Source organism: Rhineura floridana, chromosome 6 (genome assembly GCF_030035675.1).
Source record: "Rhineura floridana isolate rRhiFlo1 chromosome 6, rRhiFlo1.hap2, whole genome shotgun sequence".
NCBI lineage: Eukaryota > Metazoa > Chordata > Lepidosauria > Squamata > Rhineuridae > Rhineura > Rhineura floridana.
The window spans coordinates 116,344,430-116,357,976 of NC_084485.1; the positions used below are offsets into that span (position 1 = coordinate 116,344,430).

Sequence of the window (13,547 nt, forward strand, 5' to 3'; positions counted from 1 at the left end):
GAATTTATTTTACAAAAACAAGCAATAATTATTATTTCCTTGATTGAACTAGTTCAGTTATCACTAGGGATGTAGCTGAGTGCTAGTCTCCTTTGGGCTCCGTGGTCTGTTTTTAAGTTTTCATCTTCTGACGGTTTCAAATTGTTTTAACTTCCTAATCTTCCTTTGTGAGTATTGCAAGTTGGAGAATTTATGTGCTTTTTGCTTTTCTGCTTGTGACTTCAAAGCATTTTTAAGGCTAAATTTTCCTAAGCCGATATCAGCTGCATGGGAGACATTGCTAGTGCCTCCTACAGCTTTCAGCATTTATGGGCTCTCTGCATTTGAGCAGCAGACTTCATATGAACTTTTCTGTCACAGCCTTCTGCAACAAATTTGTTCTTGGGTCTTTTGTTCGTTCATTTGTTTGTTTGTGCTGGCTGAGAAGAAGCCCACTAATACAAAGTCACTAGGTGGAAGACACAGGACAGTTAGCTCTGAGTAGTACTGGGAGTAGATCTTCCTTTTTTCCCTGGTTACTACTGCCCTGATATCTAAGACATACTGACCGGTATCCTCGCGTGAGATTTGGAGTGGCAGGAGTTGCAGTGTTAACATCACCTCAAGGGAGAAACGCGTTCGCTGAGGAGGGAGAAAGGGCTGGGAGGACCCACCAACACTGACAGTTTTGTTCACCTTGTTTTCTGGGAACTGGTAGCCTCGACTCCCTTTGGAAGCAGCTCCAGGGCAAAAGGAGAGAGAGACAGAGTGGCAGCAGATACAGCAGGTGGGGAAGCGGGCCTTTGGGTTTTTGGGTCACCCCCCCTAACTGTTGATAGCAGCTGAGGAGGGAGAACACACTGGGAGGCTCATCCAATATGGAACATCTTTCTCAATTATATTTGTGGCACCTCTTTATCTCCTCTGAAATTGAGAAGAGTGAAGAGAGAGAGAGAGTGCTAGTAGCCATAGTTGGAGTGGAGGCGAGGAATGTGCCAAGGAAATGGTTTATACTAGGCAAGGATATAAAAATCTGGGACTTGCAGTCGAAGTGCCATCTGAGAGGCAGAAGCAGAAACAGAAACGCCAAGCAAAAATTTCACAATTCTTCACTCCAAAAACAGAGGATGAAGTTGTGAACAAATCTTTATCAAACTCTGTACTAGACTGGTCTATTGACATTAGATGTGCCGTGTTCAGGGATGCAGTACCGGATGGGACTAGGGATCTAGCATCTGAGTTGGCTCTTGCTGGGGGTACCTCATGGGTGGGAGAACAAGAGGCACAATCTGCTCTAGATGAGTCATTGGTTAAACAGATAGATGAAGTGGTAGGGTACCCACTTCTTTCAGCCCAAAATGGGATCTCTAACACCCAAGAATCGATCAACCTAAAACATGAGGTTGAACAACTAACAATTGAATGTTATTTGAAATTGAGAAACAGACAAATGATATGCTCAAGGATCTAGGTTTAATTAAATCATTTCTTGCGGAGTGTAATGGTTTATTAACTACAATGGTAGAGCTTTGTAGAAAGAGAAATATTGGTTCTATACAAAGGGAAAATAAGTCTGGGTTTTCCCAGAGTGCTTCTAATGTTGATAGGCCTACTGGAGTATGCCCTAAGCTCTGTTTGAAGGCAATTAAAAGAGGAAATAGCAATGGAAAAAAAGAGTAAAAATATAAAGTGCACAAAAAAATAAAAAAGAAAGCCCTCCCCCCAAAGGTTACATATTTGGATAGGAAAATGAATTTTAAGAAATTATTTAAACTGGTATATAAGACCCCTAAGAAGCAAAGGATAATGTGTCATCTAAAGGGGGAAAGCTGCCTAAAGGGGAAATGAGCAGAATACAGAATGTTGAAGAGAAACCACTATGTGATCAATCAACTAAAACACCAGTTGGACTTCCTCTCTCTTCTGATGGGAACTGTGGGCTGAGGGAAATAAATGATCCATTGCAACATGTGCTTCATAACCAGGGACTGAGGTCTGAAACTGGGGTAAATGACCAGAGTCAAGGCCCAGAAGAGGCATCTAATTGGATGGTGCCAAAAGATGAACAAAGTTGGAAGTTGAGGCTTGTACGTCACAAATTGGTTTTTTCAAATTATCCTAAGCCAAAGGGTGTGTTAACCCAGTTACAACGTAAACTTCATTTAATACAAATTTTAAAACCAATTGCCCCTGTTAAAATCTCTGCACCAGATATTATCCATATTGAATATTTATTCTTTAATTATAAACATGCTCGTGCTGTAGTCTCTTTTTAGGAATGGCAAATGGCTAGGGAAATATACTGTAAAAAGGAAGAGTTTCTAAAAACAGGACTTTATGTCTCCAGAATGTTTGAAAATATAGCCCCCATTATGGCATTAGCAAAGGAGACACTAAGGGATGACCAGTATGAAAGCCTATGAGCATATAAAGAGATTAGAGGTGGGAAAGATCTTATAGATCTGAACAATTTAGAAGTTACCTATATATCCCAAGACTGCCAAGACAGGAAGGATTCAGGAAAATTAGAGGAAAGAAAATATAATGAACCCAAAGAAGTTCAGTATGAGTTGGAGTGTTCTGGAAATGATCTTTTCTCTGAGAGGAAGAGCTTTCCAGACTCATCTGGTTCTGTACCTGCCCAAGTTCAAAAATGGCAAATGTCATCTAAGGGAAAGGATTTTTATAATAATGAGAAGAAAGTGCTCGTAGAGTCATTTTGTGTTCTGTCTCTAGAGGCACAGAATGAAATAGTGATGAGACTTGAGTCCTTAAGATATCATCTGATTGACATGCAGGCAGAGCGAGATGGACTCATGGATAAAGAGGGTATACAACAGGTGGCAGCAGATTGCGGTCTTATTCAACAGGAAAATAGGCCGAAGGGAGGGGTGGGAAATGTACAGAAGCTCCCTGGCAGGGAAAGGAGTACTAGGAATTGCTTGGCCACAGCTGAGATAAATCCTTTAGTAAACAAAACTGAGCCAAGATGTTCTGGGAGTGGCATTACCCCTACAATATTAGATGCAAACTCTATGACTCTAAACCAGCCTTTCCCAACCAGTGTGCCTTCAGATGTTGTTGGACCACAACTCCCATCAGCCTCAGCCAGCATTGCCAATGGTCAGGAAAGATGGGAGTTGTGGTCCAACAACATCTGGAGGCACACTGGTTGGGAAAGGCTGCTCTAAAGCCTTCTATGTGGCTTGATATGAGATACCTGGAACTGGGATCTATAGAGAAATTAGTCTATAAGAATCCCTATTCAATAAAGTTAGTAGGGTGAGCCCACAATTTGATGAAATTGAGTATTTGGAGCAGGACTTGGAAAATCGGGGAAAGCAGAGCAAAATTCTGGAGGGTACGAATTGACATCACATGTTTGCCAGTTCCATTGATAGTGGCATCAACAGTAGGATCCCCAAAGAAGTTAAATACAGGAAACTATGACCACGCTGACAGGTCTGTAGGTATCATGTCATGGAATATAGCTGGGTGGAAAGCCAGAGCTTATGACAACGATATCATTGAGTATTTATTTAATATTCAATGATAGCACTGCAAGAAACATGGCTCATGGCAAAGGATGAGTTAGTGTTACCAGGATTTATGTTATGGGTCAACCCAGCACAGAAGATAAAAGATAGAGGTAGAGCTATAGGCGGTTTAGCCATTTTGGTTAAGGAAGAACTGGGAGGGAGGGGAGAATTGGTTGGCACTGCAGCCTTGACCACCAATTCTTTGGTGGTAAAATTTGTGGTTCAAGGTATGGTGCTTATCCTGGTAAATGTTTATATACCCCCAACTTCCTCTCAATATTCCATGTCTGATGTTTGGGTGCACCTACAACAACTATTGGAGGAGCTGGCCACCAGGCTTCCAAATGCCCTGCTTATCCTATTGGGGGATTTTAATGCCAGAATAGGACCATCCTTGATAAAGGTGGCTGAGCAGTGTGGACTCTCGGAAGATGATTTAATTGACTTGGCAGATTTGAATTATTGGAAATCCAGGGATAAGAAGATAAATAAAGCTGGTGCAAATCTATTTAGGATAACATATATGTTTGGATTACAGATAATAGCCAGCAACAATCCTAACATTCCGTACCCTTTTATTTATTCCTCTGCACGTGCAGGCAGTGTGCTCGATTATATCTGTGTCTCCAGGGGAAAAGCCCACTTGTTCTCTGGTGTAACAGTAAATTCCAGGGAGGATAGTGATCATCAACCCATAACAGCGAAGATAGCTGTTAAATCTGATATGAGGATGGTGACCTATTTAGATCAATGGTTATCACAGAAACTGGAGGTTCAGGGGGAAAGGAGATTGAAATGGCAAAAGGTAAATGTGAGCAAACTTAAAGACTTCCAGAATTCAATTATGGGTAGAGTACTTGGCAACATAATTTTAACTCCTGATGCCAATATTAATGCAGTACTGGAAGCGTACCAGGATATATGTAATAATTTGAGACCTTTTTTAAAAACTGATATGAGTTCAAATGAATTAAAGCCTATGAAGTTGTTATGGTTTGACACAGAATGTAGAGTACTGAGAAGGAAACTGAGAAGACAGATACGAAGAGCACATGCCTCATTTGATCCTGAGGTACAATATATCATGTTAAAACTTAGAAGTGATTATAAAAAATTAATCTCAATTAAGAAAGCACAGTTTCAGAAGCTTTTGTGGGCGGACCTTGAATTGGCAGCAACAGGGTCAAATTCTGCCTACTTTTGGCATCTGGTCTCTGGCAGACTCAGAGAAACAAAATTGACACTTGATATTCCTATCCCAGCCCTAACTTGGGAAAGGTTCTATTCAAATTTATTTAGAGAAGAAGATGACGTACGGTCAGTTAATAGTTTTCCATGGGCATTGGACATCACTTCCCTCCCTTTATGGTCACCTGTAACTGCATCTGAGATTAAATCCCTTATTCAGACAATGAAGAACAATAAGGCCCCAGGCGACGACTTTTTGCCTCCGGAATTGTTTAAAAGTGATGCTGACTGGTGGGCCTCATTATTGGCAGGGCTGTTTACCCATATAAACAAGACAGGCTGCATCCCAAAAGGTTGGAATCTTAGTATAGTAGTTCCAATATTTAAGAGAGGTAATCGGCAGGATCCTAGAAACTACAGACCAATTAGCCTGATTAATATCCCAGCCAAAATTTATGCCAAGCATCTCTTGCAAAAATTAGAGGACTGGGCGGATGAAAATTCTATCTTAGCTGAAGAACAGGCTGGTTTCAGGAAAGGCCGATCCACCATGGATAACTGCTTTACATTACTTCATTTGATAACTAAGTATTCCACAAAGGGTGGTCAGCTTTTTGCAGCTTTTATTGATTTAAGTGCAGCTTTTAACTCTATAAATAGACACCATCTCTGGGAAAAGTTGTCAAACACAAATATAGATATGAGGCTCTTATTCCTAATGAAAGCACTTTACTCAGAAACTTACTTGAAGGTCAGAACAGGTTCAAGTTTGTCCCTGACAGACAAGATCTACACATATAAAGGTGTACGCCAAGGTTGTATTTTAGCACCGTTTCTTTTTAATTTTTATATTAATATTGCCGTTTCGCTACAAAATCAGAATTATCATATGCCCAAAATCTTAGAGCGGTTAATATATTATTATATGCAGATGATATGATCCTCCTTTCAACATCCAAAGTTGGTCAAGAGGACTGCTAAGACAGTTTAGTTCCTACTGTGCAGAAAACAACTTGGTTATTAATAACAATAAATCTAAAGTAGTAGTCTTTGGTAAAAAGAGGAAATCACATAGATGGTATATTAACTCCAAAAACTTAGAGCAGGTAAAATCTTATTGTTATCTTGGCATTACCTTTTCATCTTCAGGGTCCTGGGCATTACAAATAAAGAAAACTGAAATGAAATCTGTCGCCAGCTTGCAATCCCTAAACAGACTGCTAAATTACAGATATCCAGGCTCATTATGCCCAGTTATAAACATCTTTAAAGCAAAGGTTATACCAATGCTAATTTTCTGCGCTGAAATTTGGGGCTTTGCAGATCTTTCTAAATCGAAAACATTCAAAGTCGCTTCCTGCGTACGATTTTAGGGGTTTCAAAATCTACCCCAGCTCATTTAACTAGAGATGAACTGGGCATGGATAAGATCTCGGGGTTAATATATGTCAGGATGGCAAACTACTGGTGCAGAATAAATAACCTAACAGAAGAAAGGCTCCCTAAGATCTGCCTGGAGGAACAGAGGACACTTCCTCAAGGAAACTTTTGGTTGCAGAAATTCTCAAGTCTACTCCCAAATTTTGGATTCTCTGCTCAGGCATTGAATCCAAGGCTGAATGTTATTAATAAGATCTTTAAACAAAGAGTGTCTGATGTAGGAGCACAAACTGACATAACTGCCCTGACTTCCGCAGGAACAGTGAAATGGCTAGCTAGCGTAAAACGTGAGCATAAATATGAAAAATACCTGGCATTCCTCTTGGAAATGGAAGTCCGTAAAGCCTACACACTCTTATGCTTTGAACAAATGGATACAATGATGAAATGGGGGAGATTTTATGGTATACCAGTACAAGACAGGTTGTGTGTTTGTGGAAAGCCAGTTCCGGAGGATTTGGCACATTACATACTCGAGTGCCAGTTATATACTGACATTAGAGAAAGTTATTTATTTATTTTATTTATTTTTTTTATTTTATTCGATTTATTAATCACCCATTTAGAGCCTTTGCTAAAGAAAATGAAATTTTGGGATGTGAAAGAGAAACTTTGTTTCTTGTTACAAACAACAAATCAGTATGTGATCCGGAGGGTCACTGCTTTTGCGGTGAAGGCTGCTAGATGCAAGGAAAAATTCCTGGATTCCATTTCTGTTAATTGTTATAGAGATTCGGAGATATGAGTGTATAAAATGCTCTCTGCTATGTTATTGATGTTATGTTATTTTACTCGTTGTTATTGTAATGTTTATTTGTTTTATAAGTCAAAGTTCATTTACCTTAAGCCTAGTTATACATTTTATTTATTTAATTTTAATTGTGATTTTTGAAATTACATGAAAGTCCTAAACATTTTAATGTTTTGTATTCAGTGCCTTCTAGCAATGGTCTTTGGACTAAGCAATAAACAAATAAACACTAGGGATGTAATTCACTTTCATATTTTGTGCCGCTTGTGGTCTGTTGGACCATTATTATGTCCCGGTCTATAATCATAGAATCATAGAATCCTAGAGTTGGAAGGGGCCTTGTAGGCCATCGAGTCCAACCCCCTGCTCACAGCAGGAAATCCACAGCTAGAGCATCTCCCGCAGATAGCTGTCCAGCCTCTGCTTGAAGACATCCAGCGAAGGGGATCCCACCACCTCCCTAGGCAGTCAGTTCCATTGTCAAACCGCCCTTACTATCAAGAAGTACCTTCTAATGTCCAATCTGTCCAATAAGTCCTGCCGCCTTGGGCTCCTGCTAGGAGGAAGGGCGGAATATAAATCAAATAATAAATAAATAGATAAATAAATAAATAAGTCACATTAGTTAAATTAGGTTTCTTTCATCCCAATCCTCTATAGTTACAAAAACTGATTTTGTCTCTTGTAACAATGGTGTAATGGTCTCTTACATAGTTTTCATTACGTTTTTATATTTTATATTATTTACAATACAGTTGATGTTATCTCCATGTTTTCTGATTGTTTTATTCACATGTTTATGAGCCAGGCCACTTCCCATGAAGTAGCCATCTGCCCTCAGGGTTATTTTCTATCTCAGACATGAACAATGAAAGGACAGGTTTTTTTCCCCTGCAACACAATGAGGCTTGAATAGAATTTTGTTTTAGTATTTTGCTATGATATGGTGATGAAGCTGAATGCAATGATCCCATACTGTGCTCATGTTAGGGGTCAAATCACCATTTAGAAAATCATTTGTGCATCATTCTCATAACAATCCTGCAAGGTAGCACTGCATGTTTCAGTTCAGAAGTTGAACTGAGCATCATGGTCGTATGTATATTTCTTATATCAAACTACTTACTCTCTTAGCACACACTGGTTATTTTGGGTAAAGCAGGTATTTCTTTTTTTTTAAAGGAATGAATCAAAAAGTGATTATGCTTGGTGCATTTCTTTTAATTTTGCTTCCATGCCTCCCCTTCTACACCTTACCCTAGCGTGCTCAAATGTTTTACTTCAGACAACAGACTTCTAACCATCTTTGATTGTGAAGCAAATACATGAGCCATTTCATTGACTGAATTAGCAAAACAAAGAAATTAATGTTAATGGAATAAAGTTATCATTATAGATGGTCTCAGTTCATTAACAACGTCATAAAGTTCACCAGGATTTTTTTTAAAAGGTATCAACGAAAGCTGTAGCAGCTGCAGTACTGACATCTGATCCACGCAGATGGCGAATGATTACATCTGAATCAGCACCCATGCCCAAAACTTTCAGAATACTTCTCAATCCCAAGTTGTCACCCAACTTACTCAGAAGACAGGGACACCCAGAGGAGAACCCCCTAGTGATGACCTCAGTGACCACCAGGCAGGCTGATGTGTGGGTTCTAAGCAGTGAAGGTTGGCTGGAAGAAGCTATAGCATGTCACTGTGTATTCCCAGCAATGGTAGTACTATGGAAGCTCTCTGCCTTCTCTCCCTTTTCATACCGAGACCTAGTGCAGACAATATTTCCAGGGGAATGGAGCTGCTATGGCTGTTGTAATGGAAGACCATCTAGAGAGAGGAGTGAGCCAGCCACTTTGCACAGACCCCTTTGTACCAACTGCTTCAGCCCATATCTCTACCTTTTTAAAGTAGTGAAGTAGCAAATGCTAATACTTCCCTTAACAATACATACTGCACCCATCTCACCAAAGTCTGCTTCTGTCACGAGTAGGAAATTAGCCCATGTGCAAAAACAACACAACACACCTGCTGAGCTTTTACAGATGTTTCTCCTGCAGTTTAAGCCCAAACAGTTGGTGATCATTATAAGCCCAAACAGTATCCCGTGGCTTCTACATGACTTGTTCTAATATTCCTGCTAACATTTTAAATCCTTTTTTCCACACAGGTGTTTAAACAAAAATATCAAAGTACCGAAGGCTGTGAAATTGTGCTCTTGACAGATGGAGAAGATGCAGGCATTGGCTCTTGCTTTAAAGAAGTTGAAAGTAGCGGGTCTATCATTCACACTATTGCTTTGGGACCAAGTGCTGCAAAAGAACTAGAAGCGTTGGCTGACATGACAGGTATGTGAGTAAGCAAAATGTCAAAATCTTTCAAGACTCTTTTTTGCTGCATAGTGGCAGCTGGTGTCTTCCAAAAAAAGTAAGTTTACTACAAGGCCCAGCTACCCTGCCAAGCTACTCTCATCTACAATATTCCTTTTGCCTACTCCACCAATGGAAACTCTTATTTCAGCTATGACAACTAAATGAGATCTCCCTATTCAGAAGCATTATATGCCTGAGTACTCAGGGAAAACCTTTCCACATCATGTTCTACTTGGAAGATTCCAAAAGGCATTTGGATGACCATTGCTGGAAACAGAATGTGGGCTTAGATGGAGGCAAGTGATTGCACAAGGACGTAAACTGAGGGCCAAACTAGATGCTGTTACTGAGAAGCCTGCCCCTGGCCTCCATATAGACAACTCTCTGCCTTCTGTCTCTCCTCCTTTGGCTGTGTTCACACAACAGCATTAATGCAGACACGGGTCACTATTGCTGTGTGCAAGTTTGCATGCCTTCGCTCATACAAGCACTTGCAATCTTATGCCTCCAAAATCTATATCGATGTTTCCTGTCCACACTGGTGGATGGTGCTTGATGGGATGTATTTGCAGTGTGTTCTCACCCCCTCCCCTCAATTAGTACTTGGAAACCTGAGGTCCGTTGTGGGCATACATGCAGGTATTTACCTGTGCATGCACACCTTTTAATTTTTTAAAAAATACAAGTTTTAGATTTGCACAAAAGAACAGGAACTTTTTTTTTTTTTTTTAGAAAATAAGGGTTGCCGCTTCCATTTCTGAGAGAGAGACAGGAAGAGAAGGGGAGGCCCTGCTTTGACTTGGGATTTGTAGATTGAGTAATTGAAAACTGGTCATATCTATGTAAGCTGTATAACTGGGGAGGGGAACCTCTAATGTGTGGGCCACCCTTGGCCCACCAAGCCTCTCCATTTGCCCTGTGAGACCATTTTCCTGAAACCATACACACCTGTCTACACCTGACATCACATCAGCCATGGAACAGGTAGAGATGTAGCTGCAGAAGGCAGGATTGAACTCCCCATACATCAGGTGAGTTCAATTCTGCTTGGGCAGCATCCCTTCCACCCACATTGGTGTTGCCCAACTGTCAAAGTTGGCCTGCCAGGCTGGGGGAGAGAAAGATGTGGTCTGTTTGGCCAAAAATGTTCCCTACCTGTTGTATACTGCAGTCATTTCCAGGATGGCTTATTCCCCCTCCCCCTCTGCACTCCAAGCCTGTGTTAAGCAGGCATCTATAGTGCTCTTGCTTGCTCTGATGCATGAAGCTATGCAGGCTGCGTTGTTTGAACTGGTGAGGTTAAATCTAGCTAGAAAGAGAGGGGGCTTTTATTTTGTTTTTGAAACACGATATACCAGATTTACACATGAGAGCTGTCATAATTTTCTTTAAAAAATGGGTGTTGCTCTAAGTCAGGCATGGATTTGGAGTCGTTCCTACCTCCTGTACTTGCAAGGGCAAATTTTATTTTTAATACAGCTGTTATTTGCAAGAGCAGTTTGGCATAAAAGAGCTGATAGACTGTGAACCTGCCTTTAGCAACAAGGGGAAAAAAAGGCAGGCTGCATCTTTTTCTTTGGGCTGATGGAAATGAAATGGAAGTAGGTGGTGTGGCGTTAGATGGTACCCAGCAAAACGTCACCACACATGTAAATAAACCTGCCCACACAATGTTTTTCAGTGCATCCACAGTAAGCTAATTTGTGATTTACACTGGATTTTCGTCCCTTACTGGATTATCTATGGATTCGGAAAATCCAAATTTGGCAGGGGAAAGTGTAATCTGCTACATAGATGAGGATGATGTTGTGTGAATACCACACACAACTTCAGATCCATATTAAACTCTAAAATGGATGACCCTCTATCTCTGCATTCGTAATTAAGCTGTTGGTTCCAGCAGCAAGGGTGTGGTGGCCTGCGTTTTGCCTTGCTTTTAACTAACTGCTTTTGCCATTTTGTAACCTTGCATACGGACAACCATTCAATTGAATATAGGATTGTGCGCTAAATAGTTTTCCCAGAGTGGCTTAGAATCAAAATAAAGATTCAACAAAACAATAGTAACACATTTAAATGTTATTTATTTTTGCATTAGTACAATCAAAAACAGCAGCAAAAACTCAGTAACTTTCTTTAACAACACACACAGCACATTTATTTAACCCATGGAGCCAAGTCATATACATGTTAGTTAAGGAGTGAATTTGAAGAACAATGAATTGTGGGAGTGATGTTAGTAAGGATATTAATTTGGGGAAATAAATTAATTTAAGATGACTTTATACAGAGATTATTTGGTAATAAATGAGGAGAACTGAAGTGATTTGGATTAGGATCTGTTTGTAAATTAACTGAGGGTGAATTAATTGAAGACTTGGGGTGATCTGGGCTGGGGTGCAATTCAACAACCTATCTGGGATGACTTGGATGGGAAACTAGTTGGTTTGCCTTTTGAGACATTTAATATCTAAATTTACTTCTATGCATATGAATTAGCATTGGCAAATTTGTATCTAAGGGCCTGTTCCCCAAATCTGTTAAGTACCTAGCAGTACCCCTGGCCTCCCTTTTAAATAATCCATACCTAAGATTTCAAGTAAAAGTTTCTTCTAACTTTGAATGTCTTGCCAGTTAGAAACAACTCATTTAGAGGAATTGAGAAAAGGAGATTTCTGATACCTTTTACTACATACTTCAGTAAAGGAAAACATAATTCAGTTCTCACAAAAGTCACAGCCCCTGATCCAACTATAGATATGTGCAGTAATAGGTTGCTGGATATTTACAGTCCCTAACATTAAAAACCTGCACATACCACTCAGAACTGTACTTGTGCAACCACACTTGGGTGCACTACTATAAAATATAAAAATGTATTACATTTTATTCCACCTGACAGATTATTATAATTATTCTTTGAATCACATTTCAGGAGGTTTGAAATTTTCTGCCACTGACAATTTGGATTCCAACAGTCTCATAAATGCTTTCACTGGAATTGCTTCGGGAAGTGGAGATTTCAGTCAACAATCTATTCAGGTTTGCATTGTGAAGATTTGAGCACAAACAGCAGTCTGTTATTATTATAATTAGTCACTGTTGAAAAATTAAAAATAGCACAGAGTGAAATCAGTTCTAAAGTCCGTATTTTGCTGCTATTGTGCAGGGAGAGGAAAATGAAATGGACTGCCTTCAAGTCGATTCCGACTTATGGCAACCCTATGAATAGGGCTTTCATGGTAAGCGGTATTCAGAGGTGGTTTACCATTGCCTGGCTCTGAGGCTGAGAGGCGGTGACTGGCCCAAGGTCACCCAGTGAGCTTCATGGCTGTGTGGGGATTTGGACCCAGCCAGAATTCATAGAGAAGGACAAACTGCAGAGGCAGATTTTGGCAGAGTTGAAACAACATTTTAAAATTTACTGATCTCATTTCAATTGAATGTGCAACCGTACTTAATTTTTCTCTATTTTTCACTTTCCCCCCTCTATTTGAGCAAATACCAGATTGAGGAATGGATTTCATCAGGAAATAGCTTAAGAGGAAAGGTCTGAAAAACACACAACCCAGCACAATCTTCCCAGTCCAGATTGTATCTCACTGGCTACTCTGCTAAGTAAAGTGGCAGAGCAATCCAAACTACAGGAAGCTAATGTAATTTGTGCTGCCCTAAATTAAGCCAGAGTACATTGCTCCTATTCCAAACACCTTTTGGGAGCAGGCTATTGCCAGATTAGCCGGCCCCCGAGCTTTGCAGAGGGAAAACGAGCCTTTAAAATGGAATTTCACTTACACCACCTTTTTTGCCAGTGTAACTTCCACTGGGTTTCTATATGATCATGTGACTCAGTTGAAAGGGGTTTGCAATGGGGATAAGTCTATCCTGCCCTGCCTGTGTCACAACCCCAGAATCCCCCTTTTTCTGGACTTACCCTGGCCTCAGCTGAGCTCTGGCTGAGGCCCAACTGAGCCAGGGTGGAGGATTTACACTGGTGTATCTCCAGCTGAGCTGGGATGAGGGACTTTGGCCAGCATAGCTAGAAATCTCCCTATTCCAACCCCACCCCATCCTGGAGGATCTTGGGTTTGGATTGCTCTCTACATTAGGAGATCTTATCAGGGATCTAACTTGCCTTGTCTAGTGTGGTCCTAAAAGCCTTACAGCATACTGAGTGCACATTTACTTCTGCTTGTGGAATTAGATTTGTGTCTTCCAGTTTCAACCTCTTGATTGCATTTGGTCAGAGTCTGTTCTAGTTACTGCTAATGAAATAGCA

At 40.3% G+C, this 13,547-nt stretch overlaps 1 protein-coding gene across 1 annotated transcript in view; it reads left to right on the forward strand.

Annotated features, from left to right (window-relative positions):
• Positions 1 to 13,547, forward strand: part of LOC133387857 (calcium-activated chloride channel regulator 1-like) — a 61,687-nt gene that overhangs the window by 27,652 nt on the left and 20,488 nt on the right. Inside the window, exons 8-9 of the mRNA XM_061633559.1 lie at positions 9,067 to 9,244; positions 12,204 to 12,310. Coding sequence (XP_061489543.1) covers positions 9,067 to 9,244; positions 12,204 to 12,310 — 285 coding nt within the window. The remainder of the gene's footprint in view (positions 1 to 9,066; positions 9,245 to 12,203; positions 12,311 to 13,547) is intronic.